A 16,835-nucleotide genomic window follows, 5' to 3' on the forward strand; every position below is an offset into this window, starting at 1 on the left:
AGTGACCGTACGCACATACCCCAACCAGAAGCCATGGATTACAGGAAACATCAGCACTGAGCTAAAGGCTAGAGCTGCCGCATTCAAGGAGCGGGACTAACACAGAAGCTTATAAGAAATCCCGCTATGCCCTCTGACGAATCATCAAACAGGGAAAGCAACAATACAGGACTAAGATCAAATCATACTACACCGGCTCTGACACTCGTCGGATGTGGCAGGGCTGGCAAACCATTACAGACTACAAAGGGAAGCACAGCCGAGAGCTGTCCAGTGACACAAGCCTACCAGACGAGCTAAACTACTTCCATGCTCGCTTCGAGGCATATAACACTGAAACATGCATGAGAGCACCAGCTGTTCCGGGAAAACTGCGTAATCACGCTCTCCGCAGTTGATGCAAGACCTTTAAACAGGTCAACATTCACAAAGCCGCAGGGCCAGACGAATTACCAGGACGTGTACTCTGAGAATGTGCTGACCAACTGGCAAGTGTCTTCACTGACATTTTCAACCTCTCCCTGTCCGAATCTGTAATACCAACATGTTTTAAGCAGACCACCATAGTCCCTGTGCCCAATAACACTAAGGTAACCTGCCAAAATGACTACCGACCCGTAGCACTCACGTCTGTAGCCAGGAAGTACATTGAAAGGCTGGTCATGGCTCACATCAACATCATTATCCCAGAAACCCTAGACCCACTCTAATTTGCATACCACCCCAACAGATCCATAGATGATGCAATCTCTATTGCACTCCACACTGCCTTTTTCCACCTGGACAAAAAGGAACACCTATGTGAGAATGCTATTCATTGACTACAGCTCAGCGTTCAACACCATAGTGCCCTCAAAGCTCATCAATAAGCTAAGGACCCTGGGACTAAACATCTCCCTCTGCAACTGGAGCCTGGACTTCCTGACGGGCCGCCCCCAGGTGGTAAGGGTAGGTAACAACACATCCGCCACTCTGATCCTCAACAGAGGTGACCCTCAGGGGTGCGTGCTCAGTCCCCTCCTGTACTCATGACTGCACGGCCAGGCACGACTCCAACATCATCATTAAGTTTGCCGATGACACAACAGTGGTAGGCCTGATCACTGACAACGACAAGACAGCCTATAGGGAGGTGGTCAGAGACCTGGCCGTGTGGTGCCAGGACAATAACCTCTCCCTCAACGCGATCAAGACAAAGGAGATGATTGTGGACTACAGGAAAAGGAGGACTGAGCACGCCCCCATTCTCATCGACAGGGCTATAGTGGAGCAGGTTGAGATCTTCAAGTTCCTTGGTGTCCACATCACCAACAAACTAACATGGTCCAAGCACATCAAGACAGTCGTGAAGAGGGCACGACAAAGCCTATTCAGGAGACTGAATAATTTGGCATGGGTCCTCAGATCCTCAAAAGGTTCTACAGCTGCGCCATCGAGAGCATCCTGACTGGTTGCATCACTGCCTGGTATGGCAACTGCTTGGCCTCCGACCGCAAGGCACTACAGGGGGTAGTGCGCACGGCCTAGTACATCACCGGGTCCAAGATTCCTGCCATCCAGGACCTCTATACCAGGCGAGGTCAGAGGAAGGCCCTAAAAATTGTCAAAGACTCCAGCCACCCTAGTCATAGACTATTCTCTCTGCTACCGTATGGCAAGCGGTACCGGAGCGCCAAGTCTAGGTCCAAGAGGCTTCGAAACAGCTTCTACCCCCAAGCTATAAGAATCCTGAACATCTAATCAAATGGGTACCCAGACTAATTGCATTACCCCCCCCCCCTTTTGCTACTCTGTTGTTATCATCTATGCATAGTCACTTTAATAACTCGACCTACATGTACATATTACCTCAACTAACCGGTGCCCCTGCACATTGACTCTGTACTGGTACCCCCCTGTATGTAGTCTCGCTATTGTTATTTTACTGCTGCTCTTTAATTACTTGTTACTTTTATTTCTTATTCGTATTTTGTCTTTTCTTTTTCTTTAAACTGCATTGTTGGTTAGGGGCTCGTAAGTAAGCATTTCACTATAAGGTCTACACCGGTTGTATTCGGCGCATGTGACTAAAAACATTTGATTTGATTTGAGCTGCAGGCTGCAGTGAGAAGTGTAGGAGAGATATGCTATGGTTGTGTGATGAGCCTCCTATCCACTGGGGATGCCTGCCCAATACCTGATGCATTAGCAGATGTTGTTGTCCTGTTGGAAGGTGAACCTTTGCCCCCAGTCGGAGGTCCTAAGTGCTCTGGAGCAGGTCTTCATCAAGGATCTCTCTGTACTTTACTCTGTTCATCTTTCCATCGATCCTAACGAGTTTCCCAGCCCCTGCCGCTGAAAAACATCCCCACTTCCTTTTAAGAATTATGAAGGCCACTGTGTTCTTGGGGATCTTCAATGCTACAGAAAAGTTTTGGTACCCTTCTCCAGATCTGTGCCTCGACACAAACCTGTCTCAGAGCTCTACGGACAGTTCATTTGACCTCATGGCTTGGTTTTTGACATGCACTGTCAACTTTGGGTGCTTATATAGACAGGTGTTTGCCTTTCCAAATCACTTGGATTTACCACAGGTGGACTCCAATCAAGTTGTAGAAACATCAAGGATGATCAATGGAAACAGGATGCACCTAAGCTCAATTCTGAGTCTCATAGCAAAAGGTCTGAATACTTATGTAATAAGGTATCTGTTTTTTATTTGTAATACATTTCCAAACATTTCTACAAACCTGTTTTCGTTTTGTCATTATGGGGTATTATGTGTAGATTGATGAGGATTTTGGCTGTAATGTAACAAAATGTGGATAAAGTCAAGGGGACTGAATACTTTCTAAATTAATACAAAAGTATGTGGACACCCCTTCAAGTTAGTGGATTCAGCCACACCCGTTGCTGACAGGTGTATAAAATCGAGCACACAGTCATGCAACCTCCATAGACAAACATTGGCAGTAGAATGGCCCGTACTGAGAAGCTCAGACTTTCAACGTGGCTCTGTCATAGGATGCCACCTTTCCAACAAGTCATTTCGTCAAATTACTGTCCTGCTAGAGCTGCCCCCGGTCATCTAAGTGCTGTTATTCTGAAGTGGAAACATCTAGGAGCAACAACAGCTCAACCGCATCTTCTAGAGGAAAGCCTTCCCAGAAGAGTGGAGGCTGTTATAGTAGCAAAGGGGATGTATGACTAGCAGGTGTCCACACACTTTTGTCATGTAGTGTATATCCTATCAATTATGGCACAAGACGCACACACACCATTGAATGTTTTTACAAGTGAATTCCATACCAGATTTTTTTTAAAGACTCATGCATATGGCAACAGAAAAAGCCCACTTTTACATTTACATTTAAGTCATTTAGCAGACGCTCTTATCCAGAGGGACTTACAAATTGGTGCATTCACCTTATGATATCCAGTGGAACAACCACTTTACAATAGTGCATCTAAATCTTTTAAGGGGGGGGGGGGGGGTTAGAAGGATTACTTTATCCTATCCTAGGTATTCCTTAAAGAGGTGGGGTTTCAGGTGTCTCCGGAAGGTGGTGATTGACTCCGCTGTCCTGGCGTCGTGAGGGAGCTTGTTCCACCATTGGGGTGCCAGAGCAGCGAACAGTTTTGACTGGGCTGAGCGGGAACTGTGCTTCCTCAGAGGTAGGGGGGCCAGCAGGCCAGAGGTGGATGAACGCAGTGCCCTTGTTTGGGTGTAGGGCCTGATCAGAGCCTGAAGGTATGGAGGTGCCGTTCCCTTCACAGCTCCGTAGGCAATCACCATGGTCTTGTAGCGGATGCGAGCTTCAACTGGAAGCCAGTGGAGAGAGCGGAGGAGCGGGGTGACGTGAGAGAACTTGGGAAGGTTGAACACCAGACGGGCTGCGGCGTTCTGGATGAGTTGTAGTTTTTTTCTTTTCTCTGAATCTTCTCACAGAGGGCCTTTGACGGGCTGTAATATAGGGAGGCTTACTATTTCATGGTACTGATTAGGTGGAAAATAACATGGCTGGAGAGTGTGACAGTGTGCGGAGGGGGGATAAAATGGGCTTCTGAACGAGCACGTGATGTGATGAGAAGTCTTTTCTAGACACTGAACTCTGTCCACCTGTTGCTGCACATTCAAATCAACAGTCTTTACAACACTGAATCCATCTACAAATCACACGCGCGCACAATCGCTCACGGACAGGCTCACACACAGACAGTCTTTTATTACATTTTGAGTCACACTCCCCTCACATGTGAGAAAGTGCACACACACACACACACACTAGGGCAGTAAATCAGAAGAAACACATTATGTTGAAGTATTAACTATATTGTTATAACTTATAATAAATTAGCCATGTACTAATTACCCTAGAAATAACTCTCCTATTTAATTGATCTAACAAGTCACGTGTTTGGATGAGGCCGGGAGTATCCTGTGAGGCCAGTGGCCTGTGACAGCCGGGTAAGGTTTCCAATGCAAATAGATTGAGGGATCAATCAACTCAGCATAACGCAATTCAAAGCATTGTTTATACTGCACTCTAGTGCCGGGATACCATTTCACTCCATTGCACATGTGGAGCAGGCAAATGCCCTGCTTTGCCTTAAGATTACTCCAGTCAGTCGGTGCCACTCTGCTGTGTGCCAGCCCAGTGGACTAGTGAAAGCTGCCTGGATGCCCATCAGATCCATGCTTATTGAACAAACAGTAACACACATTATTAAATCCTTCTATACAGTAAAGGACAGTCTATATCAGATCATTCATAGACACATTGTAGTGGGGTTAATAAATGCCTAGCCTTGCTTGCCGATATACACTTGTCATTTGTATACTCTGGTCTCATCTGCAGGCAGGGAGTGTGACCGCATGCCTGCTTTGGGAGTGTTTGAACAGAATGTATGTCTCTGATACTAATCATGCGGTGTCCAAAGAACACATTTTATTTCCGGAAGCTGCCTTTCGAGGAAAACCCTGAAGCAAGGGCTTGTATCAACAGTAGGCAAGTTCCTTGAGTGGGACACACACACACACACACACACACACACACACACACACACACACACACACACACACACTTGCAGGATGTCCTTTCGATTGTAACAACCGAAAATGCAGTTAAACAGCTTTGTTCAGGATGTTGCCGTTGCCACCTTTCTGTATCTGATGGCCCGGTTTCACAAGGACCTTCAAACTACCCTCCATAAAAACATACGCAATCTTATCAAAATAGTCATTCCAAATGTGGTTAGCTGCAGTGCGAGTTGCTTTCCAACACTATCAAGTATAGTGAGACATTGAACTATTTCTCAATAGGAACTCTTTTTGACCCACTGTCTAAACTGTAGCACGTTCAACCACAGTAAACTTTTTTAAAGAATGTATACCAACGAGGCAAAGATCACTTGTTGATAATATTGATGCTGCAATTCAAAAATCGCTTGCATCATCTATTCCTTACAACAGACATCGGTCTTCTCTCATCTGTTGATAGTGTGTGAGATTGAGAGCAATTACAATACGTGTGCTAAGCTGATATATAAGTAACTTAGAGAGCAGTGCGAGAGGGGTGAGTAGGGGCAGGCTAACATAGTCGTGAGCCTTGCAACGCTACACTATGAGCTCTAGCATACACTGGTGCTGTTCTGTCCCAGTTGCCCTAGGAGTACAGAGTACGGTGCTGCTTTCCATGACGTCACCCAGCAGCACAAGACAGCACACCACATAGCTGGCATGAGCCTGTAGGCCTGCCTAGTTCACACAGCAGGGGCACACCTCTCTATCTCATTCATTCTTCCTCTCTCTCTCTCTCTCTCTCTCTCTCTCTCTCACAGACACACACGCAAGACACCCCCTCCCCCCACACACACACTCACAGAAAAAAAATAAACACTTAAATCCTGAGGCAAATCAACCTGTCCATGCACGCCTCAGGGTTAATTCACTGTCATAAACGCACACCGCGAGAGCATGGTGAACAACTGACAAACTAGAGCGCAAATGAAAAAGCCAGCTGACTCCATGATTTCTCTTGACTACTATATCTAACGTATGAAGGGGAGAGACCAACAGGAAATTCTGTGTTTGTGATCATCTTGAGCGCATCTGCATTTGCGTCACTTCCAAACCAAAGCACCGCAAACAATAGTTAAGGAAATAATATGCAAATTTAGAGCAATGTGCAAATTTGCACATTTGATTTTGGCTGTGTTTTTGTGCATCTGAAAGTGAACCGAGAATGTGTTGACTGTCAAACATTGTTAAGGTGGTGTTAGTGTTGGTTTGTGTGTGTGTGTGTGTGTGTGTGACGTGTGAAAGCCGGGAGCAGGCTTGACTTTGACACATCCACAGAGTTTTCTAAGAACAATCACTTCTGTCACCACACTCTGTGTGTGTGGTGTGTGTGTGTGTGTGTGTGTGTGTGTGTGTGTGTGTGTGTGTGTGTGTGTGTGTGTGTGTGTTGAACCAACAAAAAAAGAGTCTTAAATAAGCCATATGGTAACCTATTTTTTCAACTACTCAGTTTAAATCAAAGAACAGGTGACTTGAATGATGACTACAGAAAGCATTAGGGAGAAAATACTTCTGTCAGCACAAACACCTGTTTGAGTGCAGGCGACAGTGTTTACATTTTTTTTTAATGTGGCTGATCCGAAGGCAGACCTACAGCTATGCTAGCTTGTTCTAAAAGGACTTCAAAACGGTTGATAAAAATGCATCACAAGCCATTACACACAGGTCTCCTATATAAAGCATGCATAAGGTGTGTGACGTCCAACCTTCCACGTGTATCAGTGTATCTCTCGGGCTGTTTGTCTGCATGTGTAACTATATCCTGATCTTTCTGGCTCTGTGTGAATCCACATCTCTCGCTGTTAATGTGACTGTGTGCTTATGCTCGTGTCTACGGCTGTGCTTGTATCCACGTCTCTATGGCTCTGTGAATGTACGCGTAGCACTATAAATGTTTCTCTCTGGCTGTGTGTGACTGCGTGTGTATCCATAGATCCGAGGCAGCGGCAGGGCCCTCAGCAGCCCAGAGACATAACTATCCCACACACCATGGCCAGATGGTGACCAGGGACGATAAGGAGAGGCAGCATGCGGCCTCTAATCCCTTCCTCACTTCCACCAGATAGGAGATCAAGAGACACGGGCCTACTGAATCACTCATTGGATACGCGCACTGCACTGCACACTACAGCGTATGGATACCATCTCTACTCGCTCACCGCCACTTGCTAGCGCAGTGATTCCGTTCCACAAGCTAGGAGAGACACGGGCCTACTGAAGCCCTCCCTTTCTAGTCAGTCTCACCCCTCACTGCACACCACTGTAGAGTACACCATCTCTACTCACTCATAGCCACCATAACTTCTCCGCTGTGTCGGTCATAGTGATGGTATAGCCCAGCTGTGTCTAAGTTAAAACACAGTGCTAAGGTAGAAATCCCACACTTTGAAGTGCACTGTTCCAAGACATTAACCTGTGGCGTACTACTTACTGTAAGTTACATGACAAGGCCTTTGGTGTAATGTAGTGTAGTTTGTGTGTGTTAGTTAACCTGAATTAAACCTAGGTCTAATCCTCTTACCATTAAACAGGTGACCTGTAGCTGCTCTCTGTGCTTCCAGAACCTTGGCTTGGCACATAACCAGTAGGCACAAACATGCATCATTCTAATACACAGCTGGCAACTAAGCTCATGCCACTCTTATTGGCATATAAGGCAATGGTCCATCTTCCTAATGGAATACATAACAGTAGTACCCTCTTCACACTACTGAGCCAAATTAAGCCGGATCAAGCTGAGCTGTACTGCACTCGCTTGGTTACACATCTGCTACAGTTGCTGGAATGGTGCTGGTGAGGACAATGTGTAAAGAAAATATACGAGAAACACGTAAATCCAAGACATTCCATTTAGTATGATGTTAAGTTTTGTATGGTAACCAGCTAGGTGGCTAACATTAGCTAGCTGGGTAATGTTAGCTAGGCTAGGGGTTAGGGTTACGGTAGCGAAAAGTGTTAAGGTTCAGGTTAGGGGAAGGATTAGCTAACATGCTAAGTAGTTGCAAAGTAGCTAAAAAGTTGTAAGTAGTTGAAAAGTTGCTAATTAGCTACAATGCTAAAGTTGTCCGTGATGAGATTCCAACTTGCAACCTTTGGGTTGCTAGATTTTTGCGTTATACGCCCACCCATTCACCCCGACTAACCACCCTACTTTTGTTTTTTGCCTTAAGTAACCAGCGGCCTTATGTAACCATACCAACCATAACAGCCGCCCCCCCCCTTGGGTTGTGCCATGGCGGAGATCGTTGTGGGCTATACTCGGCCTTGTCTTAGGACGGTAAGTTGGTGGTTGGAGACATCCCTCTAGTGGTGTGGGGGCTGTGCTTTGGCAAAGTGGGTGGGGTTATATCCTGCCTGTTTGGCCCTGTCCGGGGGTATCATCGGATGGGGCCACAGTGTCTTCTGATCCCTCCTGTCTCAGCCTCCAGTATTTATGCTGCAGTAGTTTATGTGTCGGGGGGCTAGGGTCAGTCTGTTACATCTGGAGTATTTCTCTTGTCTTATCCGGTGTCCTGTGTGTATTTAAATATGCTCTCTCTAATTCTCTCTTTCTCTCTTTCTGTCTTTCTCTCGGAGGACCTGAGCCCTAGGACCATGCCTCAGGACTACCTGGTATGATGACTCCTTGCTGTCCCCAGTCCACCTGGCCGTGCTGCTGCTCCAGTTTCAACTGTTCTGCCTGCGGCTATGGAACCCTGACCTGTTCACCGGACGTGCTTGTTGCACCCTCGACAACTACTATGATTATTATTATTTGACCATGCTGGTCATTTATGAACATTTTAACATTTTGACCATGTTCTGTTATAATATCCACCCTGCACAGCCAGAAGAGGACTGGCCACCCCTCATAGCCTGGTTCCTCTCTAGGTTTCTTCCTAGGTTTTTGGCCTTTCTAGGGAGTTTTTCCTAGGGAGTTTTTCCTAGCCACCGTGCTTCTTTCACATGCTTTGCTTGCTGTTTGGGGTTTTAGGCTGGGTTTCTGTACAGCACTTTGAGAATATCAGCTGATGTATGAAGGGCTATATAAAAATAAATTTGATTTGATTTTGATTTTGATAACATATCATACGTATTTGAGTGTCCCAAATGTACTTTTACTATGTTACGTATAATCTATGAGACCAGGCTGGTGCAACAGCTGTCTATCTATCTGAATTGACTTCCCCTGCTAGAGTGGAAAAAGTTGTGGTTTCTCAGATGTTCCTATGTAGATCAAAGGTAAGATATGACACGGCCTGTGCTCTTTTCTCCTCAAAGCAACTATCACTCAATGAGTCAAACACAGCCACATGACTACGATAGAGCGCTAGAAATGCAAAGAGCAGATGGGCCTAGAGAAGAGTTGTACATGTCTGTATTCAGCACTGTGTCTATATGGAGAGGAGAGGTTCAACGTACCTGGTAGAATTCCCGCAGCCATGTCTTCTGTAGGTTATCAGGCTGAAAACACAAGATAAACTCAGGTCAGTCAGGTTAATTTGACATGTATTTTGTGACTATTGAAATAAATTACTTGGTTTATTCTTGAAAAACATTAATTTCAACCTTAAATTCCTATTGCTAGCGACTCAAATAAGAACTCCCAGTATAAAAAAAAAAATTCCTCTTGATCAAAAGAGGGTCATACCAACAATGCCATAATAGAATGGATCTCAACATTATTACAAAAATGACTTTGGGTCTGCTTCAACGGCTTTTACAGGTAGTTAAGTATTGTTAAATGGGAACTGATGTCAAATTGTAACAAATTATGCAAATGTAGTATGTCCAAACATGAATATTCAATTACATTGCAATGAATGTGTTTTCAGGTGGTGTATAGTGCAATGTCCTTAACTTTCAAACGATTAAGGTTCTTCCACCATGTTTCCACATTTTCAGACTACATTTTGAGATAATACATGACAGTGACGTAAAATTTTTTTTTTTTTTTTACTATTATAGGCATTATTTTATAGGCGACCTTTCATCTGAATATTGATTAATTGACTCCATGGGTCATGAAATGTGGTTTAACCAATTTGTTACTAATATAGTGTGTTGTCAACAATTCAAATTATATTTTTCACCAAATTTAACCCATACTTTTTACTGACATACACTAACGTTCAAAAGTTTGGGCTCATTTAAAAATGTCCTTGTTTCCATGAAAACATACATGAAATGAGTTGCAAAATGAATAGGAAATATAGTCAAGACTTTGACGAGGTTATAAATAATGATTTTTAATTGAAATAAGTGTCCTTCAAACTTTGCTTTCGTCAAAGAATTCTCCATTTGCAGCAATTACAGCCTTGCAGACCTTTGGCATTCTAGTTGTCATTTTGTTGAGGTTATCTGTAGTTGTCAATTTGTTGTGGTAATCTGAAGAGATTTCACCCTATGCTTCCTGAAGCACCTCCCACAAGTTGGATTGGCTTGATGGGCACTTCTTACGTACCATACGGTCAAGCTGCTTCCACAACAGCTCAATATGGTTGAGATCCGGTGACTGTACTTGCCACTCCATTATAGACCGAATACCAGCCGACTGCTTATTCCCTAAATAGATCTTGCATAGCTTGGAGCTATGCTTTGGGTCATTGTCCAGTTGTAGGAGGAAATTGGCTCTAATTAAGCGCCGTCCACAGGGTATGGCATGGCGTTGCAAAATGGAGTGATAGCCTTCCTTCTTCAAGATCCATTTCATCCTGTACAAATCTCCCACTTTACCACCACCAAAGCACCCCCAGACCATCACATTGCCTCCACCATGCTTGACAGATGGTGTCAAGCACTCCTCCAGCATCTTTTCATTTTTTCTGCATCTCACGAATGTTCTTCAAACTTAGATTTGTCTGTCCATAACACTTTTTTCAATCTTCCTCTGTCCCGTGTTCTTTTGCCCATCTTAAACTTTTCTTTATATTGGCCAGTCTGAGATATGGCTTTTTCTTTGCAACTCTGCCTAGAAGGCCAGCATCCCGGAGTCGCCTCTTCACTGTTGACGTTGAGACTGGTGTTTTGCGGGTACTATTTAATGAAGTTGCCAGTTGAGGACTTGTGAGGCGTCTGTTTCTCAAACGAGACACTCTAATGTACTTGTCCTCTTGCTCAGTTGTGCACCGGGGCCTCCCACTTCTATTCTCCACTTTCTGGAAGACCGAGTTTTGAAATCAGTGAAACGTCCGGTGGAAGCAGAGTATAATAGTAAAGACAATTCTGGCATTTGATTGCAAATGTGTGGAGGGAGACGAAAAGAGAAAACACAGAAGGTTGTTGTATAAAACACGTCTCCTGATTACGTCTTCAAACTAAGGGCAACCATGGCCTCCGTGACAGAGAGGGAGATGAGTGCATCCATGTTAACAGGTAAGAGAGTCTAGATAGCGAAATGTTATACGTTTATTATACGTTTCTCATTTTGTCAGAAAGTTGTTTTTGTTGCAAGTTAAAGCGTACTGATAGCTAGCTAACGTTAGCTGGCTGGCTCGCTAGCTAACGTTACATGTATAAACTGTGTAGTAATACTATTCATATCTCAGAGCCATTTGCATTGCTAGTTATAGTCTAATGTTAGCTAGCTAACTAACACTGAACCTAGTTGGTTAGCGTTAGCTACCTGCTGGTTAGTAACATTATGAGATGGGTATATGGTTTATTCTTTAGCTAGCTAGCTACATGTCTAAACAAAAGTCTCCACTATGCAAGTAACCATTTCACTGTACCGTTTACGCCTTCTGTATCCTGTGCACGTGACAAATAAACGTTGATGTGTGTTTACCAGAGAGGGTAATGTGAATAACAACATGACCTGCACCAAAGTCAAATAAGGATATAACGTTAGGCCAACGATAGTGTCCACGTTCTAAGATTCTCCGGTAGAACGCTCTGCTTTTATTTCATCACACTCAGAACGGTAAGATATTTTCTGTAATTAGCTCGCCATTAACTTGTAAGTAATGATCTTGTTGTGAGTTCATTTTCCTGTAATAATGAATAAAAATGAGCTAAAGTTAAGACGATGTCAGCTATATGATATGGCCATTATTTGAACTGGCTAGTCAGCTAACTTAAACTAGAAACGAACCTAAACATTTTTTTGAAAGTTGCTTTTAGTTGCCTGGTTTGTTAGATTGACATATACTAAATTCATTTTTAAACTGCTGGGTTTATGTTATGCTATTTTGTGTTTATGCTTTTTCATAACGACAACGACAAGTTTGATGTTGAACGACAATAGAATGTTCACGATGTCCCTGCGATAACTGTCTACAGACATGTCGATAGACATAGTATTAATCTTTGGTTGTTTAGTACACTACCGTACACACTCTGTTTAGCACATGGCCTCACATGTGAATCCTTAACCTGTTTGGGATAGGGGGCAGTATTTTCACGTCCGGATAAAAAACGTACCCGATTTAATCTGGTTACCACTCCTACCCAGTAACTAGAATATGCATATACTTATTACATATGGATAGAAAACACCCTAAAGTTTCTAAAACTGTTTGAATGGTGTCTGTGAGTATAACAGAACTCATTTGGCAGGCAAAAATCTGAGAAGGTTTCATGCAGGAAGTGGCCTGTCTGACAAGGTGTTGTTGTTCTTGGTTCTGTTTATTGAAGAGTCAGGATCTTAGCTGTAACGTGACATTTCCCACGGCTCCAATAGGCTCTCAGAGCCCGGGAAAAACCTGAACGATGACGAGGCAGCCTCAGGCTGAAACACATTATCGCCTTTTCCAAGTGGCCCATCAGAGGACAATGGAATTAGGCGCGTGCCCGATTCGACCCAGTGATATATTTTCCTTCGGCTGTTTATCTAATTGCAGATTCCCGGTCGGAATATTATCGCTTTTTTTAACGAGAAAAATGGCATAAAAATTTATTTTAAACAGCGGTTGACATGCTTCGAAGTACGGTAATGAAATATTTCGAAATCTTTTGTCACGAAATGCGCCGTGCGTGCGACCGTTATTTACCATTGGGATAGTGCCTGGGACGCACGAACAAAACGTCGCTGTTGGAACATAACTATGGATTATTTTGGACCAAACCTACATTTGTTATTGAAGTAGAAGTCCTGGGAGTGCATTCTGACGAAGAACAGGAAAGGTAAGACCATTTTTCTTATAGTAAATCTGATATTGGTGAGTGCTAAACCTGCTGGGTGTCTAAATAGCTAGCCCTGTGATGCCGGGCTATGTACTTAGAATATTGCAAAATGTGCTTTCACCGAAAAGCTATTTTAAAATCGGACACATCGAGTGCATAGAGGAGTAATATATCTATAATTCTTAAAATAATTGTTGTGCTTTTTGTGAACGTTTTATCGTGAGTAATTTAGTAAATTGTTAGTAAATTCGCCGGAAGTTTGCGGGGGGTATGCTAGTTCTGAACGTCACATGCTAATGTAAAAAGCTGTTTTTTGATATAAATATGAACTTGATTGAACAAAACGTGCATGTATTGTATAACATAATGTCCTAGGTGTGTCATCTGATGAAGATCATCAAAGGTTAGTGCTGCATTTAGCTGTCTTCTGGGTTTTTGTGACATTATAAGGTGGTGCGGAGTCAATCACCACCTTCCGGAGACACCTGAAACCCCACCTCTTTAAGGAATACCTAGGATAGGATAAAGTAATCCTTCTAACCCCCCCCTTAAAAGATTTAGATGCACTATTGTAAAGTGGTTGTTCCACTGGATATCATAAGGTGAATGCACCATTCTGTAAGTCGCTCTGGATAAGAGCGTCTGCTAAATGACTTAAATGTAAATGTAATTATATGCTAGCTTGAAAAATGGGTGTCTGATTATTTCTGGCTTGGTACTCTGCTGACATAATCTAATGTTTTGCTTTCGTTGTAAAGCCTTTTTGAAATCGGACAGTGTGGTTAGATTAACGAGAGTCTTGTCTTTAAATAGCTGTAAAATAGTCATATGTTTGAGAAATTGAAGTAATAGGATTTTTAAGGTATTTGAAAATCGCGCCACAGGCTTCAACTGGCTGTTACGTAGGTGGGACGAATTCGTCCCGCCTAGCCCATAGAGGTTAAAGAGATGGGTGGGGATAAGGCTTAAGAGGGTGTGAACAATGCTGAATGGGTGTAGACAAATGAATGGGTGTAGACAAAGAAGAGCTCTCCAGTAGGTGTACCAAAACATTCAAGAGCCATTTTCTCAAAAGTGGGGTTACAAGTTTATCAACTTCCAAAGCAGAATTACTTCCCCATTGTTCCTCAACTGCAGTGTATGATATACAATTTTCTAGCTGAGTCTCTACTTTTATCCAATGTAAAAACACACCATTTCAAATTTTGCTACATAAGACCAAATCGTCAGTCACATATGGTTAAGCACATTTTTACATTAACTATTTATTGTAATATTCCTACTCTTCAAGGTCACTACTAAACAGGAATGGTGCAATATATTAATCCCACACCAACTGAATTCCTGCCTTTTATCCCATTGGTGATTGAGTTTTCTTACTGCCCTCTGAGTGGGCCAAGTTGGAGTGCCATGACACAGAACTGCAGCAACCGATCGGGTACAAATTATGCTAATTGATGCAGGAGGGCTGGAGGAGTTGACCAATCAAGGTCAAGTGAAAATGTTTTTCAAAATCCATTTTCAAAACATGCTCTACCAGCCAGTTGAGAGTAGGGTTAAATGACACATTGTTGAGAAACTTTATATTCTCCTCCCTTTTTCTCACTGTTGCAAATACACTCTCATATAGTTCTCTCACACAGACAGGCAGAAGGCAGGTAGCCTAGCACTTAGAGCATTGAACCAGCAAATAAAAGGTCGCTGGTTCGAATACCTCAGCAGACAAGGCGGAAAAATATGTCGCCCTTGAGCAAGGCACTTAACCCTAATTTGCTCCAGGGGTGCCATACTATTATGGCTGACCCTGTAAAACAACACCTTTCACTGCACCTATATGGTGTTTGTGAAAATAAAACGTCTTTTTTTTCCTTTCTTTTTTCTTGACACACACACACACACACACACACACACACACACACACACACACACACACACACACACACACACACACACACACACACACACACACACACACACACACACACACACACACACACACACACACACACCTAACAAATGAGGGGATGGTTAGCATTCAGTCATATCATGGTAATACACAGGTAAATAGCCTAGTGGCATACGTCCGATTCCACGGAAAAGTCAACCTGAGCATGTCCAAATAAAGTGAGTCATTTCCAAATAAAACCATGTTCATCATTATCCTGAAGGTCTATACGTACCGACCAACTCGATTCGGTCTTATGTAGCAAAAATTGAAATGGTGTATTTTACATTGGATAAAAGTAGAGACTCCGAGCTAGAAAAGTGTATATCATACACTACAGTTGAGGAACAATGGGAAAGTAATTCTGCTTAAAAGTTGGTAAACTTGTAACCTCACTTTTGAGAAAATGGCCTTTGAATATTTTGGTTCACCTACTTGAGAGCTCTATGTCTACACCCATTCAGCATCGTTCACATCCTCTTAAGCTTTAGCCCCACTCATCTCTTTAAGGATTTGCACGTGAGGCCATGTACAAAACAACCAAAGACTTCAAGTCTAAAGGCTGGTTTATACAATGGGTGTTTTTGTAAATTTAAGAGTGTGCTCTGGGCGTTCGAAAACTCTGAGCGCTCAGATTGTCTGTTTGTAAATTCAGAGCGTTTCGCTCTTGGAGAGTTCACTGGACGCTCTTGCAGAGGAGTAGGGTTGATCCGAGCGTTCTGTCCTAACAGCAGCAGCGTTGGCTAACGCTGGCTAGCTTGCGAGCTACTTCCAGAGACAAATGAGAGAACAGCTCACTGACCATTTTACTCGCCCTAGCGGAGATGGTTAGGCTTTTTTCATGTTATCCAGGGTGTTGGTGACTGCAACTGTGTTGCAGGCAAAAATTGTATTATGCTTTTTTGCAGGTAGTTAACCGACCAGGTTTAAAGTTAGCTAGCTAACATTAGGCTATAACTAGCAAAGCAAATGGCTCTGAAATACAAATAATATTACTACACATATCATGCACGTAACATTAGCTAGCGAGCCAGCCAGCTAACATTAGCTAGTTACCTAACAGTACGCTTAAATGCAAAATGAAAACATTCTGACAAAATCAGAAACGTGTAATATCTGAAAATGTAGCTAGCTAGACTATCTTACCCGTATACATGGATGGACACTTCTCCCCTTTGTCACGAATACCATGGGTGCCCTTAGTTTGAAGATGTAATCCGGAGACAGGTGTTTTATACAACAGCCTTCTGTGTGTTCTCTTTTTGACTCCGTCTGCATATTTGCAATCATATTCTCCATCTCCTTAGTTATCATACTCTAATTCCACTGATTTCAAAACTCGGACCTCCAGAATGTGGAGAGCAACACTTGTGCATTTCTACTCCATGATCTCTTTCAAAAAAGCTGTGTTAGAAAGTTTTACCTACCCATACTGACAAGCTCAATTAGACAGAACGCTGCTACATGGCAGACCAATCCAGCCATCTCTCGGCATGTCCAGCCCACTCATTAGCAGGAAGGTTGCTCGCTTTTTCTATGGCTAAACCAACTAGGCTCATAATTTACATTTTTTTATTCATATTTACAGATGGAATACAAGTTTGTTATTAAGGCACATGAAAGTTCACATGTTCCAGAAGGCATATCTGGCAAAAAACACATTTTGTTAAAAAAAATAAAAAAGTCTACATTCAAATGGCTCTCCTGTGAAGTAGTGACCTGCGACAT

General features: G+C 43.1%; 1 protein-coding gene across 2 annotated transcripts in view; it reads right to left on the bottom strand.

Annotated features, from left to right (window-relative positions):
* Positions 1-16,835, bottom strand: part of inpp5a (inositol polyphosphate-5-phosphatase A) — a 200,466-nt gene that overhangs the window by 112,722 nt on the left and 70,909 nt on the right. For both annotated transcript variants that reach the window (XM_014200229.3, XM_014200220.3), the window contains exon 2: positions 9,461-9,502. In XM_014200229.3, the coding sequence (XP_014055704.1) occupies positions 9,461-9,502 (42 nt within the window). The remainder of the gene's footprint in view (positions 1-9,460; positions 9,503-16,835) is intronic.

Source organism: Salmo salar, chromosome 01 (genome assembly GCF_965601325.2).
Source record: "Salmo salar chromosome 01, fSalSal1, whole genome shotgun sequence".
Classification (NCBI taxonomy): domain Eukaryota; kingdom Metazoa; phylum Chordata; class Actinopteri; order Salmoniformes; family Salmonidae; genus Salmo; species Salmo salar.